The 20,614-nt window shown below is 36.2% G+C and overlaps 1 protein-coding gene across 1 annotated transcript in view; it reads left to right on the top strand.

Moving 5' to 3' along the window:
• The window catches only part of PUM2 (pumilio RNA binding family member 2), a 73,461-nt gene that overhangs the window by 37,341 nt on the left and 15,506 nt on the right, over positions 1-20,614 (top strand). The window contains exons 11-15 of the mRNA XM_015824001.1: positions 6,485-6,628; positions 8,839-9,120; positions 11,656-11,892; positions 19,049-19,316; positions 19,819-19,948. Coding sequence (XP_015679487.1) covers positions 6,485-6,628; positions 8,839-9,120; positions 11,656-11,892; positions 19,049-19,316; positions 19,819-19,948 — 1,061 coding nt within the window. The remainder of the gene's footprint in view (positions 1-6,484; positions 6,629-8,838; positions 9,121-11,655; positions 11,893-19,048; positions 19,317-19,818; positions 19,949-20,614) is intronic.

Below are 20,614 nucleotides of genomic sequence, written 5' to 3' on the forward strand. Positions count from 1 at the left end.
TCTCTCTCTCTCTCATATCTATCTAATCTTGCAGAGTAATCTAATTTGTTACAGAATCCTTACATGCAAAAAAAGAACAAACATTCCCTATAAACATTTACAGTTGAGATTTACATATTATGTTAGACAAACTTCAGTAGGTATTTTACATATACTGCTGTTCTGGGACAAATTTGCTAGTGAAAAATTTGATCTTGGGCATTGCCTAATATTGCTGTTTTAAAGTTATTTAGAATGTTTCCTTGATTGCATTTAACTGTTTAACAACTAAATAGAAGGCGTAGGAACCCTTAGCATTCAGAGATACAAGTATTCTCATCATGCTGTATATAGCTTTATTGTGTATCAGTGCCATGTAGTTTCACTTACATTGAATTCAATTTTAATTGGCAGAGCCAGACTATTTATAATTTTAGGCGTTAAAGAGAGTCTAAGGGGACACAATAGCATTTTTTTCTAAGTAAACACGTTCTATGCTATGATAATGGGTATCTATCCATGTATACTTGGAACTAAGTTCTACAATATTTCCACCTCACCCTCTCCTCTTTTAAAATTAATTCTAGTAAAATAAAGATACCAGAGACTTTGTCCAGTAAATTGCAGTTATATATTTTTGGAGATTTAAAAAGGTAAATTTATTTAAAAAAAGAAAAAAAAATTAAAAGAAAAAAAGAATTAGCATAGTTGCTAAAATACAATGCCAAACAAGTACTATAATGATTAAGTTGATGGTGTTAACCAATTTAACATTGATTAAGTTCATCCAATGGTAATTGAAGTGGCTTAGGTAAATCAGGGAAGATTGAATTCAATGTTATGAAAAAAACTAATGCAAAGACTACAGGAAAACACTGTAGATCTCGATTTTGGATACTTCAGGTGTATTTTACCTGACTTGAGAACCTTTTAATAAGCAGAATAGAAATAAAAAATAATCAGTGCTGCACCATTAGTATGCTCATACTTGTAGAATAATTAAGTAATGCTTTCTTCTTAAAACTCAAAGTCAATATGAAGTACAGGCAGTCCTCAACTTATAGCCATTCATTTAGTGACTGTTCAAAGTTTCAGTGGCACTGAAAAAAGTGACTTCTGACCGTTTTTCACATTTACAACTGTTGCAGCACTCCTATGGTTATGCAATCAAATTTTGGGCGCTTGGCCAATGCCATGTTTTTATGACAGCTGCAGTATCCCAAGGTCATGTGATCAGCTTTTGTAACCTGACAAGCAAAGACAATGGGGAAGCCAGATACTGTGTTACTAACAACTACTACAGTGAGTCACTAACAATTGTGGCGAGAAAGGTCATAAAATGGGGCAAAACTCACTTCGCAACTGTCTTGCTTAGTAATGGAAATGTGGGCTTCAATTATGGTCATAAGTCAAGGACTACCTGTATATTCCATATAGTTAAGAACTCTGTTGTGAAATTATATCACAGCCATGTATGACAGTCAAATTCATATACACATTTTTAAATGAGTAGCTATTCTGCTCTGTCATCCTCTTGACAAGTATTCTTCTTACTTGACATAGTTTAACTTTCATTCTGCCAGTGGAAATTTCTACAGTAACAAGACAGATGTAAACCAACTTTGTGTTAGTAAGATTCTGATTACTACAACTGTTTTAGCTAGTAGGAGAACCAAGCAAGAAAAACTTGACCTTGTTCCTTAGAATTCTTGCTGATTTTAGAAAAAACTTAGCTATTTTTTTTCTTTACTTCCAGATCATACTTCAGGTATGGACGGATATGCATAATGTTAGGACCAGTGTCACCGTACTAATTAGAACACCTTATGATGCTAATGTACTTATTTCATATATATCTAGTACTGCTTATGATGCACATTCAGTTTTAAGTAAATTGTTATATTACTTTTAATATCCTCTAACAGATTATTCTACATTCTTTACAGAGGAGCAGTGAGCAGAAAGCAGTGAAAACCTGATCATTTGCTAGCACGTGAAAATATTAGCGAAGGTAGTAGAACAGAACAGCACAGTTTAGCTTTGTATATGCATCTATAATATGAAACACAGTAATTCCATTTTTCAGAAGCATATTCTGCTGACAATACATGAGTAGTGATGATTTAACTCTGCATCATCTGTTTTGTTACCCTTTTGTCTGTTTGATATATTTGCTAGAGAGAGAGATATATATGCCAGACATCAGATACAATTTTTTCTAGGATTATGTCTGTAGAATGTTGCCATTAAACATGGTTAGCCACTGCTCTTGAAGAATGGGATGCTGGATGATTTTGCTGAAGTTTCTACTTGCTTTAGTTTCTTTGATAGATTTTAGCATTCTTGTTAATAGGATAGGTACAGTATCACAAGGAGCATTTTGCTAGAATTAAGAGAGAATTACCACTGTAATTTGGTTATAGTATTTTACCTCATGGGACCAGGGGAATGATGGATCATATGGTTTTGTGATGCCTTGGGAATTTTCTAGAAAATACAGCCCTGCTAAGATTTCCTGGTCTTTATTTGGAATTAAGGAATATTCATTCTAGAATGCACATATTTTGGAAGGGTTGGAGCAATAAAGTATCACGGGTTCTAGCTGAACCATGAGTGCCAGGAAATTTGTAAGTCTGTCTTAGATCTTACTCTAGCAATGGTGATAAGAGCATGAAGTGATCACTTAGCCAATATAATTTTATAGATCCCTTTTGAGTTGGAATGGGCTTTAGGAAAAGCCACGCAAAGCAATAGCATGAAATCTGAGAACAGCTCTGTCCTATTTGCAAAACATTCTCAATTATGTTGAGCACTTAGACATATTCTAATTCAAATGTACTGTTGGAGGCAGAAATAACCTCGGACCTCCTGGTACATCACAATTACATACCTGTAATCTGCAGAAATTACTAACTATAATTACTATGCTATATTATTATAGTTACTATATTAGTAACCATAACATCCCTCACACCATGCCAGCTGCAGGAGCTAGGACAGCGATGGCGAACCTTTTAGAGACCGAGTGCCCAAATTGCAACCCAAACCCCTCTTATTTATCGTTGGGTTCCGGGTGGGCATGGCCCACTGGGTGGGTGTGGCTGCAGTGGGCATGGCCGGGGTGGGCGTGGCCACCTCGATGTTGCTTGTGGGGAGGGATGTCTGCGGGGGCCAGGCAGATTTGGGGGAGATTCAGGGGGTCTCTGGTGGGTGGGATGGTAGGCAGGAGCTCGTCCAGGGTGAGGCAAGGCAGGGGGCAGGGTAGGGGTGCCATTGCCGCAAGGCGAGGCAGGGGCCAGAGCGGCTGCTGCCTGACACCATCGGCCCCCGCACACAGTGAGCGCATGGGGACCAACTGGCCGTCAGCAGCCACAGTCTACCGGCCCCTCGACCAGCGCACTCTGGGGCTCCGCAGCCCGCTGTGAATACCGGACCAGTCCTCCAGCAGCAGGCAGAGTAGAGGAGGGGGGCATCCAGTATACTGGTTCCTTACCTCCGCCCGGCTTGTTCCGTGGCCTCATGGCAGCGGCATTGGGTGCGATGAGCGAAGTGGAAAATGGCCGGTTTTGGTGTGACGTGGCTGTTTGCCACCAGCTGCAGCCATTTGCCACCTTGCACGTCATACCCAATGCTGCCATGAGGCCGTGGAACAAGCCGAGCGGCGGTAAGGAACTGGTATACTGGATCCCCCCTCCCCTACTCCGCCTGCTGCTGGAGGACTTGCAATGCGGCTCGGCCGAAAGCAGCCATGGAACAAGTGGGGCAGGTTCCCCCCTCACCTGCCCATTCAGCTACAGCTTTGGTGGCTCTGTAGGCAGAGCTGCAAAGTTCTCTTCTCTGACAGAGAAGAAAACTTCACAGCTCTGCCTACCGAGCCACCAAAGCAGCAGGTGGAGCGCTGGAGGCTCGGGGAGGGAGGATGCTGAAGTGGGTGGTCGGGCCATTGGCATGAGCAATGCGGTTGAGCGGAAAGCAGCCTCAGAACAAGTGGGGCAGGTAAGGAAAGAAATCCTCCCTCCCCCCCAGAAATTGCCTTTCTTTCCTTACCTGACTCCCAGCCCTGTGCCATTTCTCCTTCGCGATCCGCCGCTGACGCTTGCAAGGAAACGAAGGATTTTTGGGGGAAAATAAAGTTCAATCAATCAATTCCAACTTTGTGAGATCTCTTTTTTTTCCTGCGAGAAGTTGAAATTGATTGATTGAACTTTTTTTTTTTTTTTTGCACATGGCGGCGGAGGCCTAAAGCGAAAAGGTTTTTATAAAACCCAGCTTTTAAAAAGTCACTTGCTCGGGGAGATTTTGATGCAGGTTGCTCATGGACGGGACTGAAGGCCTAGGACTAGGGCGATGGCGCACGTGCCCACAGAGAGGGCTCTGAGTGCCGCATGTTCGCCACCACAGAGCTAGCTCTGTATCCAGAAAATCACAAGTTATTACTTTGGTAAATTATCAGAAAATAAGTGGGTGGGATAACCTGGAAAATTTGACAACTTCGAAAAAATTGGGTTTGGAAATTATGTTGTTTATTTTGGTATTTTACTGAATTATTTAACGGGAGGAATATAGGATGCCCAAAATCCTTGGAAAAATTATCTTAGAATGTATTGCTTTAGAGGTGCATGTTCAAATAAAATGACCAATCTACTGTGGCTATAGATTGGTTTTATTTGCCCTGAATGAACTTCAGTGTAGTGCTGTGTAACTTGACACTATATTGGGGAAACTTATGGGAATTGTGACAATTGGTTTTTTACACAGTGGGAATAGTATCCCTGTCCTACCTGAAAAGGGCTTATCAATATTCATATTTTGGTGATTTCTGAAATGGATAATTTTAATGTGCTCTGCATGATAATTCAGAAATTTCACCTGTTGCGGAATAGGACTGCACAAATAATGGTTGAAACCTGCTGATCGTTCATGTGATAGTGATATTGCTCCAGCTGCATATGTTCTATCGCATTTTCAAATCCAATTTAAAGTTAGGATTTTAACTTTTAAAGCTTAGATTATTTGGACTCAACTTAAAGATAGTTATTAGCTTCCCCATTTTCACCATATGTTGCTACCAGGGACTCATTAAAATAACCCAATTTGATCTTTTGTTGTGGATTTGTCAGGAACCTTTTTTAAAATACTGCTTTATTCTTACAAATGCTTTGTTGGGTGGTTAGAATCTGTTTTTCAAGTATTATATAAAACAAAATTATCCATAAGAAAACTTAACAGTTGCCTAGGTTATCCTCCCCCTCCCCAATAATCTTTGTATCTTGCACAGTTCAGAAATAATTTTGACTTTTATAGCTGTAATATATAAAGTTCATTTCATAAAGTGGAAACTCTAAAACGGGCGTTAAACTGCTGGCCCATGGGCTGGATGCGTCATGCCGAAACTGCGCCCACCCCATTGCCGGCAATGGAAAAAAAGTCGCGACACGTCACGTTGCGAGTTTGACACCCCTGCTCTAAAAGCATGTGCTTGCTGCTTCTTTGCAATAAGCTTTAGGAGAGTGCTATCACAATCTTATACTGCTTTGTACCTGATAAAATTTAATATATACGAAGTTTATATTCCATCCAATAACATAATCTGATATAGGAAGACCTTGGTGCTCTCTAAGTTTGGTTGTTTGTTTGCCAATGTTTCATTATCCAACTAGGTAATATCAGTGCAATAGTGAGTTTTGTTCGCTGTTTATATACAAAAGCTTACCCTGCCAGCTTTGATGTGGGTGGGGTTTTCTCCTTGATAGCTCCTTGATTAGGCTGTGAAACATCCCCACACACACCAAAACTGGCAGGGCAAGTTACAATACATAAAAAGGGAGAAACCCCCACTCTCATGCTGATGATGTTACCTAGTTGGGTAATGAAACATTGGCAAGCAAGCATTGAAAACTCCATAGTTTGACACTGAGCTACATATATGCTTTTCTATTATAATCTGATAGAGCTAAATCCCCCCCCCCTTTTTTTTTTCCTTGAGCAACTTGTTTGATGAAATGATTGAAACTCAAAAAGACTTCAGCTGGCCCAGTAAAAGTGTTGCCACGATGGCCAGCATTTCTAATTCTTTTGTAATTCATCTGTTACTATTTTACGACACATCTTTTTACATATTCTGCTTTGGAACAGTGCTTCCTTTAAAAGGTTAATTTTGTCTGGCTAAGAAAAAGGATCTGGATCTATCTTGCATTTTTCTCCTAGCTTGGAAAGATCAGGAGAAGTTGCCAGGAGAGTGTGATGTGATGGCACATGAATAAATAACTAGATGAAGGGAGGGAAGAGCAAATTTGTTCAGTCTGGGATTAATCTATTTAGCCTTGAACAAAAACATGTATAGTGTACTGTATTGAGTAATATTTAAGTACAAAAAGAATAAGGATTTTCAGTTCTAGAAAACAGATGACATCTACCACTTTGCTCAAAATTAAAATAGCCAGTTAGTTGCAAAATGAAATCTTCACTCTAAAACTTATTAGATTGTGTGTTTTGTATTGATCAGGCTATCAAGTGCTAGCCCCCACTGCCTATTATGATCAGACAGGTGCCTTGGTGGTAGGTCCAGGGGCCAGAACTGGACTTGGAGCACCCGTCAGGTTGGTGGCTTCAGCACCTGTTATCATCAGTTCTGCAGCCGCACAAGCAGGTAAGTAGCTTTTTTGCAATTTTATTTTATTTTTAAAATGGTCTAACAGTTCTTTTCCCTCTTTGCAATCTTCTAGATATTATTATTCAGAATATTTATTTGTTGCCACTCTTATACATAGATGCAGGAACATTCTCATCTAGGATATTTCTCTTGACATTTCTTCTGTCATTTGTCTCAGAGGCATAAAATATTTCAGTTACTGTAGTTTTTTTAAAAAAAGTTAATTCAGAAGTACTCCCCATTCTTTTTATTTGTGGCATAGTGTAAAAAAATGTCTGGATGAAACAACAGTGACCAGAGTAATGAGTAATAGTCTCAGTCTGTTATAGTTAAAATAAATTCTTTCCATTAAAGATTACAGGTAGTCCTCAACTTGCAATCACAATTGGGACCAGAATCTTGGTCACTGGGTGAAGCGGTTGTTAAGCGAGATGTTACACTCAATGACAGCAATTCAGGCAATCCCGTTTGTTGCCCTTAAGCAATTTTGCAGGGCATTAAGTGGACAGAGTCCCAACTAAGGAGAATTGGGAGCCTAGGAGGTCTGGTGCAGGCTACCTATAAGTGTCTCTGAGCTCAGAAGCTGCAAAACAGAAAAAAAAAAGCTGCCTGCTAAAGGATTTCAGCTCCTGCCTGGTTAGATTTCAAGTCCAAGCAACGGAGCTGAAATTCTTTCACAGGCAGCTCTTTTAAGAGTACAAGAGCATCTTACAACCTTCCTTATCAGTTTCCCCATTGATTTTCTGGGAAAGTCAGCAGAGAAGGTTGCAAATAGCAATCATGTGACTGCAGGGAACCTGATAAGCGGTCATAAGTAGAAACAGATTGGGAAGCACCCAGATCCTGGTCATTTGACCGTGAGGAGGTGATGCTTTGCGATGGAAGTACTTTACAGTGTAAAATATTTTTTCCGAGTCTATTGTTCATACAAACTGTTCTTAAGCAAGTGGTTTTAAATCAAGGACTTTGTATATTTGTTATAAAGATTATACAAATCTGCGTAGCCGTTTTAGCTTAAGAAATCTTGGTTAGGATGCTGTTGTTGGGACATGGAGAAATGGTTCAGTGGCGAAAATTTTCCTTTTGGCATTAAATAATTGGGCATTGTACAGATGTTTTCTAGATAACTAAAGGTATTACATCCGGAGGTTGGATGCAGCCCTCGGAGGACTGCTCCAAGCTGCTGCCGCCCAGAACAGAACTTCCAAGGGCCTGATCCAAGCCTCAGAAGTGTTTTCCTAGCCGTTTGCACCCAACGGAGGTTGGGGGGGGGCTTCTGCATGCCTCCAGAGGTTTGATCCATCCCTTGGAGGACTGCTCCAAGCTGCTGCCAAAATTCACTCTACGAGTTTTCCAGTTACGAGTGGAATGGGCAGACTCCATTACACTCGTAACTCGAGGACTACCTGTATTTTTATTTTGGGCCCTGATTAAAACAGCTTAAATATGTTGTATTCTAAGCTGACTGTGTTCAAAAGAAACAAAATGTGGAATGCTTGCAATATTCTACCTCATGGAGTAAGAAGCTTATTCTGCATTCCCTTGATTTTCTTCCTAGAGCCACAAACATAAATAAAATGATAGTCCATGCTGACTGCTACCTATCACCTAGCTTACAGAAAGAAAATGGCAAAGGGAATGATTTTTTTTTTAAAAAATCAAAAGCAGCTATGGGAGTTGAGCATACACACAGTACTACTACTAATTGAATAGCAATAGCAGCAAACATATTCTCTGGCTATTGACTTGAGGCCTGTATTTTAAGCATTTGGTAATCTGCCAGTGTCGTTTAAGAAACAAACAATGTAGTATTTATATTTAGCATTAAGCATGAACGTTTCACTTCATTAACTGCATATAGATATACATATTAAAGCTGAAAAACAAACCAAAGGGCCATTGCATTGGCATTTTAAAAATTTAGAATTGGAAAATCTCAACACTGTTAGCAATATTTGGCAGAGCCCAGCACTGATCTTCACATTTGTCCATCACAGAGTGTGAGACTTTAGGAACTGAAACCATTTGAGTGAAGCAGCCCCATTTATTTAAGACAGCATTCTCAGAATACTGATGTGCTCCTAATATTGTTTCTTAGGCATCGTAATGAAAATTTGCCTTTATGAAAAATTTTAATAGTGCCCTATTTCTAAAACTTGAAATGTTCTACATTCCTACTGATTATTGAAAACCATGGTGTCTTTCAGCTGCTGCAGCTTCAGCTGGAGGAACAGCAAACAATATCACAGGAACCACAAATGGGCTTTTTCGGCCCCTTGGTCCTCAGCCTCAACAGCAGCAACAGCAGACAAACAACAGTCTACAGTCTAATTCATTTTATGGCAACAATACTTTAACCAATAATTCTCAGAGCAGTTCACTCTTCTCACATGGTCCTGGTCAACCAGGAAACACATCTCTTGGCTTTGGAAGTAGCAGCTCCTTGGGAGCTGCCATTGGGTCTGCACTTGGTGGATTTGGCTCAACCGGTAAGTTGTTACTTTTAAAGAAAGAAAACGGGGAAGATTTTGTACGGTTTGATGTGATTCAAATAATTTGTCTTTAAATTATTTGGATGCACCGAATTTCTATGTCTGGGTTTGAAAGAAAGTTAGTTGGACCAAGCAGATCTTTTATACGAGGAACAACTTGCATTATTGACTATGAAAGGTAACTTGCATTTTTAGGGCTTTTTAAATAGCCCAATCTTGTGCTCCCGTGATTTTATATTCAAGCTTGTGTAAGTGTTAAAAGGGTTACTTTTGTCACAGAGGTGGGCAAGAAATATCCTTTTGCTTTCCTTCCACCTCTTTCCAGCTGGGTCAATTATCAGGAGGACTGTTGCTGGAAGTGAACAATAGTTTCCTTTCTCAGTGTTACAAGGATGCTCTCAAGAACACCTGGAGGAATATGTTGAGCATTCTTCACTCTTTAAGCCAGACATCTCACAGTATGAGAGAGTAGAAGCATATAGCTTCCATTTCCTGCTTGAAGACATTTTGCTTCTATATGGAAGCAAGAGATGTTCTTTTGCAGTTTTCTTGGGATTCATGTAGCATTTGTCTTTCAAACACCTTGCAGTAGGTATACTTTGTTTTTTTAATTGTTTCAGTTCAGAGATGCCAAATCTTGTCATTTTCTATAATTTCTATTGTATAATCTTTACTACTTTATTCACAGTGTGATGGTACATAGTCCCCCCCTCTTTAAAATTTATAAAGTTCTTAGATTGTGCAAATTGTTTTCTCACTGGAGAACATGTCTACATATACTGATGCAGATAATGTATGAATTGTTTATTTTGCATAGGCAAAGGCATGAAGAAGCACACACAATTTTGTGCACTGTATAAAAGTGAGCTTGCACACCTCGATCTTGGAAAATGTCCCATGTGAAACAATTTTTTAAATATTTAGAGGACTTATTAAAGCTCTTCATATTGACTGTTATAAGCAATTCCTCATCACTTTTTTGTCTTGTAGAATTTGTATTTTGGTTGATGTCCACTGAAATTAATAAATAGAAAGAAAACACTATAAAAAGAAAGGATCTAATAAATGCGTAGTCATTCATTACATGTTTTAATTGAAAGTTATTAATGGCAAAATCAAGGATAAAGTTTCTGTGATTTTTTTTACTTAAAGAGAATAATATCCTTAAAATAATTTTAAACTGTAGTCTTATTTGCAGTTTTCCTGCATTTCTATGAATAATTAATACTTATGAGTATTCCACTCAAACAAATAAGTTTATTCAAATCCATAATTAGTTTCTTTTAAAACTGTATAAGACATAGTCCAATCACTCATTTTTTCCTTCATTGCATTTAAAATAGAATAGAGTTATTCTGAACTAATCTTAAGATGTAAATTTCTGAAATACTTTTTTAAAAAAAGAATAACTTTGCTTTCTACTCTTAGAACGATTCTCTGAAGTAGATCAAATTAAGTGATTTATCAGTCATCTAGTGAGCTTGACAGCTGAATCAGGATTTTAAAATATCAATCCATATTTCATTTTAATTTTGAAAGAACAAGTCATCCACCCCATATTTTAGTGCTCAGTAAATTAATTGGCTCACTATGCTATCTTAATCTTTAGAAATCACTGTAGTTTCTTTTTTCTGTATTAGACTGAAATTAAAAAATTCTAAATAAAATATACATTTGCTAAATAGGGATGCAAAATTGTTAATATGGCTAAATAGCTCAATGTTCATAATAACTGGTATTTCAAGATTTACATTGATTAAATTGCTCAGGCGAAGCATTCTGTAAGATCAGTATACAAGCATAACAATTATTAATTTAAACTCCTAAACCATACTTTTATGAACACATTCAATTTTGTTATTTATATTTGTTCACCCATCCCTATATTCTCTGTCTGTGATCCAAATCATTTTAAGACTTGCCTTCAAAGTATCTTAGACTTTTTTTTATTGAATTCCTTTATTTGTTGTTAACCAAGAATGTGTGGCCAACAAATCTATTTCTGAAGAGTACAGAATCTAAGGGTAATTTTAGTAAGAGCTGTAAAACAGGATGAAGAAATTTATTATTTAGGCTATTTCTATATAAAAACTTCTGTTGCATGCCTAGAATATGACTTGAGTAGTTTCCCCTCTCCAACTAGTCTTTAAATTGAAAAGAAAAATTGCAGATATTTGCAGAAATTATTTGCACTTAAGATTCAACTTCATTGGTTTGTATTAACACACACTAAGACATGCCTAACTATTGGTCCCAAAGTCTGACTCCAGAATGCCAAATACTATGACAATGTGACTAAGTCTTGAGTGAATCAAGACTTGGAGGTTGCTCAAAACTTTCCCATATCTGAGGAATGCTTGTATTCATTTGTGATTTATTAAATCATGTGTGGTTAATCACAGTAATTGTCTCTAGCATAACTTGATTGTTATAACGAATATGATCATATCTTGTATTGCCCAGCTGTAGGTTGGGGCTAGGTTTTCTTTGGTTGACACTGTATGTAATAGGGTCTTTTTATTTCTTCTTCAGTTGGCAGTTCTGCAAGTAGTAGTGCCACAAGGAGAGAGTCTCTATCTACTAGTTCTGACTTGTACAAAAGATCTAGTAGCAGCCTAGCACCCATAGGGCAGCCATTTTACAATAGTCTGGGATTTTCCTCCTCTCCAAGCCCAATAGGCATGCCTCTGCCAAGCCAAACTCCAGGACATTCACTTACGCCACCGCCATCACTTTCATCACATGGATCCTCATCCAGTTTGCATTTAGGTAAAAACAACAAAGCCCTTTTTTGTTTGTATATGTTTGTGTGTATATGTATTTTTATATGTATATCAATATTTTATGTTGGGTAAAGATGTCAATCTGCTTTTTTGGTAAAACACTGTATAGGGGGCCTAGTCCCAGTATGTTGCTAACTAATTGGTCATTGAGAGTGATCAGCTTTGGGAGCAAAGTGTTGGCCCTACAGATTTTCCACATAACAATGAAATCCTGATACTTAGAAAAATAAGAGTGGGTTGTTGCGTTGTTGTTGTTGTTGTTGTATGACAGGCAAAGATATATTTTTATCTATAACTGTAAATCATGCATCTTTTTTTAATGGAGTCAGCTTTAGGCTAATGTTTGGTACATGGTAATGATACAAGTTTTGCATCTGGGCTTAAAAAAACAAAGCTTGGCAAAGTATACAGTAAAGAAAACAGCTTTTAAATCAACAGAGTAATGAATTCATAGTACATTTTACAAATTCACTTTCAAAACAAAGAAAAGTAATAATGAAAGGCTTTAGGAAAATAGTGGCATTTAATCTGTATGTAATGTGTCCTTTCCATACACCTGTAGTAATTTCATGCTTGAACCTGTAAGGATATATATTGGCATGGTTTATATCTAGATGATACTGTTGACTAATATATGTTAAAATTACATTTCTGTGGCATGCTTTGCAGTATGTAGTCATATAATTCCCTATTATTAATTATGTATTTAGTGTAAATTGTGAATAAATCACTTTATATGCTTTATTGGATAGGCATTTTGTAGTGAAAGGTCTCTCACTATAAATGAGATCTCAAATTTGGATATTAAAATGTTTCAAAATTCACATATCATATAACATTCTTAAACTAAATCTGCTCAATTATGGCACATTGTCCAAATAAATACTCTTTAGTTCAAGTGCATGCCTACAATCTAGAAAAAAATGGACTTAATAATGTTCCAATAACAAAATGGAATAGGTAGAAGATGAAGTTGTACTTATAAATGATCATGCATACAGATTTATTCCAGTTAAAATGAAAAGTGTACTTGAAAATTTCTTTGCAAGTCTCCAAGTTTTCTTGGAATCCTAAGGCAGATTGGATATTGTTGCTCACAACTTGAGAAACAAACTAAGGACCCTTTGTACACTGCTACTTAGATTTGATCTATACAACATTGACTGTTCTATATTTTACTTTTTCACCTGTCCCTAGTTGTTCTGCAATACCATTCTCATATCAAATAATGCAACCTTTCTCACTGCCACTTTGACCCTATGCCCTCTAGCAGGCTGTTCCTAAAAATATGGACTTTCAGAGCAAGAAGAAAATAATTTTGATACACATCTTTCCTATGTCTTTTATGCACATGGATCTCTGGATTTTATCCAGAATTGAACATTATATGAAGTATATATATTGATCCTAAGATCAGTTATTACTTCAAGATAAATAACATCTCATCAAAATTAATATACCCCTAGCTTCAAAAATAAATAGCCAATTTCACTTATCTGATATATAAATGATATATAAATTTTTCAACAAATGCTAGAATATACCTTTTGTGAATTAGCTATTACTTTTTGCACATAATTGGTACAAACATTTCAGCCTTGCTTATTTCCGTGCTGGACTTGGAACATCCACTGGATTCTGGTGTTCCAGTAACAGTTTTAACTTGGTGTTCTCAGCCATATAGGCAGAAACTTTCCAATTAATTTATAGCAAACAATTTTAATTCATTTAAAATGGCAATAGAACCATTTACTCACTATGTCTGCTATAGGATTTTGTGTTTGATCATCATTATAAAAAACACGGAGTAAACATCATTTAAATGCAAAAGCCTGGTTCTGTGTAAACTTTGAAAAATAGCTGACTTAAAGTAAATGCATATTGCAAATGTTGGCTAGCCATCAACTGATGTTATTCTGTGTTCATATAGTTCTAAAATCAGCTTCTTGAAATAGTTTAGATAAAGTACACATTCTGAAAAATATTTTTAAGACTTCCCACAAGAACTACATGTGTTTATCTCTTAATAAAATTACAAAATGTGCCACATTATAATTTACTAAGAGATACATTGTAAACAAAAAATATTTTAATATTTGATTTAAACATTTTAAAACATTTGCCATATTAAAATACATAGCATATTTAAAATTAGCACACATTTTATTTATAGTTTGCGGGAAGCAAACATTATTCAAATCCTTAAAAGTTCAGAAGTATGTTTTTATTGAAAACAAATCTTTATTAAATAATGTCTAGATTGCAAGATAGACCCATCGTCTTTTCTCTTTCTCCAGCAAAAGCAAACTCCTTAGCAGAATTCTGATCGTGATGCTCTTATAGAAAAAAACCTCCCTCCCTCTATAACTATATTACATGCTAGAGCAAGAAGAAAATAATTTTGATACGCAACCTTCCTATGTCTGCAGTCCTGCGGAATACATCTTTGCATGGGCAGAGATTTGCAATAGGAAGGGAAACTATTATAGCAGCTGCATGAATCATAGGCAAGAATGTTGCTTCTTTAATACTTTAAAAAGAGATGCCTTGCTCGTGCTTCTGAATGCTTTGTACACCTGTAAAAACTAATATATCCTGGGCCAAAGGCTTCAGGTCAGCCTCAGAAATTCTGTAGTAGTAAAAGAGAGGAGTTTCAATAGTGGATTTTTCTTGTGAGCATTGGAAGTCTCCCTTGATATCTGAGCGGCAGAATCACATGTTCTAGGGCTCATAACATTATTGCTAGGTAACTCTTAATTTCTGAATAGGTTAAAGACAAAGGTCATTATCTGTTAACTTTTTGTAATTATTGTCAGCTGGAAAAGTAGGGAGAAATTTCCTGCCATGAGTGCTCTTTCCACAGAAAGAGGTTTTTAGCTGTGTATTTCTATAATTTTCATTTTGCTAGACCAGGCATGTCAAACTGCCGGCCTACGGGCCGGATGTGTCAGGCCGAAACCGTGTCCACCCCATTGCCGGCAATGGGGGAAAGGCCGCGATACATCATACGATGTCACATGATGTCGTGAGTTTGACATGCCTGTGCTAGACAGAATAAGCTAATAGCAATAGCACTTAGACTTGTAAAGTGTTTGCGGTCACTGGGGTGGGGGAGTGGGGGGTTATTTCATTTTTCTTATTTTATTTCTTATAGGGTATTTTTTTGTTGATGTAAGCCACCTTGAGTCGCCATGTGCGAGTAGGCAGTGATACAAATTTTCTAAATTAAATTACATTAAAAAGTGCTCCATAATGCTTTACAGCCCTCTCTAAGCATCAGCATATTGCCCCCAACAATCTGGGTCTTCATTTTATAGACCTTGGAAGGATGGAAAGCTGAGTCAATCTTGAGAATTGAACTCCAGACTGTGCGCAGAGTTAGCCTGCAGTACTGCATTCTGACCACTGTGCCACCATGGCTCCTAAAGCTTTAATCTGATTAAAAGTATCTCAGAATAAAATTCATTTCTTTTCATGGTGTATTAATCTTTATTCTACCTGTTTAAATTAATTGTTATTGCAGCATTTTTGCTCACTCCCTGCTTCTTTGCCTTTCCTTGCTCCATTTCCACCTGGACCAATAAGCTGTTGCCACCTCTACTAATGTTATGCCTCCCATTGTTTTATCATGGTCTTTCCATGTGTTACAGAGTTTTAATTCTTCTCATAAACTTATCTGTTTATTTGTGTAATTATGAAGATGATGATAAAATGGATTTATTCATGGCTTATTTTATAGAAAGTCTTAAGTCTGGAATTGTAAAAAATAAAATGAAAGTAAACTTGTATCTATTCCATACTTATTAAAAACTGCCAAATATTAATAGAAAAAATTGTTTCCAGGGACAATTTTCCGAATAAGTTTAGTAAGATATTTTTAATAACATTAATTATCATGTGCTAGATGCATATCCGGTCACATGGCATATGTTTTTAGTAACCTTGGTTAACTCTGGTATAAGATTTTATAATTGCATACATTTTATAAAAAAATTACAAATATCTAGTTCATGACTTTTTACTTAAAAACAAAGCAAATTGTGTGCAAGGTAGTCCTGATTTGTTTATTTTGCCTTGATTGTGTGCGCTGTTTATATCATTAAATCCATAAGAATTTCATTCCCATAAAAATCTATTACTGCAGATGCAGATAGGTATCTGAAATATTGCAAATGTTAAATAATGCTTTACTCTATATACTAAATGAACTTTGCTGTCACCTTTGTACTTTACATTGTGAATGTAATGCACTTGGACAAGATTTCAACTAGTAATCTTCCTATGCGTGTATTAATAACCTTATGCACATAATACATTTCCTCTCTATTATCTCCAGAACAAGAAAATATTAGTTTTGTTTGTCAGTACTTTAAGAAAAGGAGCACAAACAATCTTTGGAATCTAGTTTTAGACACAAAGCTATTTCTATATTCTTCCTTTTCAAATAACTAATGCAAAGGCAGATTTTTTTAAATTTATCAGATAGACATCACTGTCATGTTTCTTAAAAAAAAAACCCAGCACCTGTAAAAGATAAGTGGGTAGTTTGAGTAGTTTGAATAGTTTAAGTGAAGTCTAGTTGGGCAGATTCAGGAAAAACATCGGTACATAGAATTTTCTGAAAGAATAGGTGCTTCTAAAGACATCTTTGTGGATTTGGAGTTCCCCCTGCAACTGTGTGGGATATGGTACAGAGGAAAAAGAAGGAACAATTTTGAGTTCCTCTCTTGGTGCAAGTAGAAGGGTCTTCTATTCATCCAGGAGATTCTTCCTATCCCATTGTTTGAAACTAGAGTTTTAGGTTGTAAGTTATTAAATGCTAATGTAACCTTTGGTTTATAGGGATTTAACTTTGTAAATATATTTAATCTTTAGTTTTGAATTTGTCTTCTGTAGCAGAATAGTTTTTATAAGACAATAAATATAATACATTTCATGACGGAAATTGCTAGTGCATCACAAATCAATATTCCAAATTTTACAAAACACTTGAGTTGTTTCAACTGCATTACTATAGGAGTGATCTCTAAACTCCTAATATCATGATGTTTTGGTGCTGCATTCAGTTAGATAAAATTAACTCCTCCTCTCTTTTCCTGAGTTGCCTAACCTCTCTCCAAAAATTTTTTCTTGTGAGCTTGCCTGTATTGAATTTTCAGAAGTTTTCAATAGCTGTGCCATTTCCCATGCTATTCACTTTTTTAAAAGCAGGATGTAAAGAAGTTAACTTCTACTAATTTTATGTTACATACATGTTAGCAATAGCAATAGCACTTAGACTTATATACCGCTTCACAGTGCTTTATAGCCCTCTCTAAGCCATTTACAGAATCACCATATTGCCCCCAACAATCTGGGTCCTCATTTTACCGACCTCGGAAGGATGGAAGGCTGATTCAACTTTGAGCCGGTGAGAATCGAACTGCCAAACTGCTGGCAGCCAGCAGTCAGCAGAAGTAGCCTGCAGTACTGCATTCTAACCACTGCGCCACCACGGCTTAGCATGTTCCTCTTGGTATGGCTATTTAAAAAAAAAACAAATTAGAACAAAAGGTTAAACAAGCAGAAAATGTATTGAGCAATTGATTTCTTCCTCCTAAATACTGAGTGATTCTTGTGAGCCATCCTCATGAATACATTGGAAGACATCTTTCAGTACTTATAGAGAAGTTTGTTAGAAGGACGAGAATCTTTTGTTTGTATGACTCACGCAGTCCCATCTATCTTAAACAGAGATTTGTTAGAAATATAAACATTTATCACTTTTCATGGACAATTAGACAACCAATCCAAATTACTTAGAATCATATAGTTTTAGTATTACACAATAGATTTTCCTCCCATACACAGTTTTTTTTAATAGTTACATCAAAATGTGCCCATTCCCCTGTATTCCAGATAGATAAGAAACTTTCTGTACTTCCACATCTGATCTGTTAATTTACATGATTGCTGCCATGGTGATTCAGCTGGAAGGTGTTTGTCATAGATTTTAAATATGCATTGAATTAGCATGTTTTGAATGCTGGCTACGACACATAGATGAAAACATCTTGTTTGCCAGTATTTCAAATTTAATCAATAACAATTATTTGATTGAGGACATGATTGAATATATGTAACTCCGGATTGAACTGTGAAGTCCTTGGTGGTCTTTGAGCTTGGCTGTTTGCTTACAGACATTTTATTCCCCAACTAGGTAATATCATCAATGCGAATGAGTGTGGGGTGATAAAAGAATTTACCCTCCCACCAAAACTGGCAAGAGCACACTACTGTATATAAACCAGGAGCAATCCTCTCCCCATTTACTTGCACTGTTGATGTTACCTAGTTGGGTAATGAAATCTCTGCAAGCAAGTATCCAAATTCAGATATCACCAAAGACTCCACAGTTGTACCTGTTATTATTTATTGAAATGCTTTATTTACCCTTGCTCTTTTATGTATATTTTATGTCAACTGCCTTGAGCATGTTGGTAAAAAGAATAATTTTAATGGGTTGTTTAGGAAGTAGCATGGAGGGGTGTTTGAGATGTTATTTTGATCTAAATGATAATAAAGTAGATAAAAGCAGGATTTAGTTTGAGCAGGTTTTGGAGTTATGATAAAAAGCATTTATATGTTTGTGTGTGTGTTTTAGAATATTCCAAATCTGTAACTTAGCCAATTTATTAATGCTAATTCCTTAGAAAGGAGTAAAACATATTATCAGGAGAAGAGAATTAGTTATTTAATGTGAGAAGTTATTTAATTATTTAGACCATGTGAGAAGATTTAAACAGGGTAATTTAATTAATATACATACAACTTGATCAGTAATTAAAATTATATATCCTTTTATGGAAAAACATTAATATCCAGAAGCTTGTTGCTGATTTTGTTATATATTGGAGTTGTTTTTTCAGAGTTGCTTCAGCTGTTGCTTTATAGACTTCAACTTTTAAATTATAATACTTAGGATAAAAAGGAACAACCAAAAAGTCTTTTGTTCCTTTCTTCTTAAGTAACATCTGGTTACTGACTGGTTACTAGAAGTTAAGAAAAAGTGAAGAGAAATTAATTCTAGCTTTTCTTAGTTTGAGTACAATTAAAGTAAAGCATACTTAAAACGTCTTACTAACCAAAATGCTTCATTATAGGGGGATTGACCAATGGTAGTGGTCGCTATATTTCAGCAGCTCCTGGAGCAGAAGCCAAGTATCGCAGTGCTACAAATACCTCCAGTCTTTTCAGCTCAAGCAGCCAGTTATTTCCTCCCTCACGACTACGTTACAGTAGGTCTGACATTATGCCCTCTGGGCGGAGTAGGTTATTGGAGGATTTCAGAAATAATCGCTTTCCTAACCTTCAGCTAAGAGACCTGGTTGGCCATATTGTTGAATTTTCACGGGATCAACATGGTTCTAGGTAAGCATATACAGCTCTCCTGAATAAATAGGAGAATATATGTTTCTTTTAGTAATGTCTTTGGGAAATATATTGAATGTTGCATATATTAATATTTAATATTCAATATGTGATTAATAATTTTTATTAAACATTTATTCACTCTAAGTGTACCCAGAGACCTAAATTTGGGGATTCGGTTGGCATTCATTACAAGATGGGTTGCACAATATGAGGTCAAATTTTGTTTTCAAAGTGAATCAGAGCACACTTAATTGAAGTTAGATTGACCTTGTAAACAATAAAGCTGTACCTAACTTTGCTCCAACACAATCTAAAGATAGCTTTTATTTTACTATTTCCCATATTTGATTCACAAAATAATTGAAATAGAATTTTGAATGTGTATATGGAATTCAGTTTCTTGTTGGCTTCATTGATTATAGTCATTATTGTACATGAAAAGCTTTAGAATACTTGTTACGCTTATTTATATTGGCATGTACATTTCTGACATTTACAGATTTATACAACAGAAATTAGAGAGAGCTACTCCGGCTGAGCGCCAAATGTTGTTTAGTGAAATTCTGCAAGCAGCGTATCAGCTGATGACAGATGTGTTTGGAAACTATGTAATACAGAAATTCTTTGAGGTAAATATGTTAAGAATATTGTTTAAAATTTTAATCATGAATGTATTGAAATAGAAGATTATTCGGGAATGGAAAACTTAACAAATCTTAGGCATAGAATTACTTTAACAAGCAGTGAAAATAAAAGTTAAATATGCACATTTTTGCCTGTCTTGCATAAATAGAACAGAGCTCAGTAAATAAGCAGCAGTAATGGTTTAACCAGTAATACAACCCATAAACAATGCAACATTAAAAATAGATTTTTCTGGCTGTTGGCTTGAGGCTTTCTAATACATATGCATAATGTATAATTTTTGTATTTGACATCTTGAAATCTGAACAGGATAGTAACTCTTTATCTATAATCCACATGGACAACGGACAACTTTATTGATTAAAAAGTAAACATAACATATAAAATATATAGAAGTAGCAGTATTATAATTCAGGAACTCTTAACTTCTCCATAGCACAAAACTGACAAATATGAAGTATATCTACATGTCAGGTAGGCAAAAATGTTGTTTCTGAGTAGTTAGATATCACATTTGGTACAGTGTCATATAGTCTCAGAACCAGCATATTCTAATATTCACTGGTTGGTCGGTGGGGTTTAGCCATGTTTGTTAGGTAGTGTGTGAGACTACTGATTGTCAGAGGGTGACAGAAAGGCTTAGTTCTTAG

Source organism: Protobothrops mucrosquamatus, unplaced genomic scaffold (genome assembly GCF_001527695.2).
Source record: "Protobothrops mucrosquamatus isolate PMUCROS unplaced genomic scaffold, P.Mucros_1.0 scaffold2074, whole genome shotgun sequence".
Classification (NCBI taxonomy): Eukaryota; Metazoa; Chordata; class Lepidosauria; order Squamata; family Viperidae; genus Protobothrops; species Protobothrops mucrosquamatus.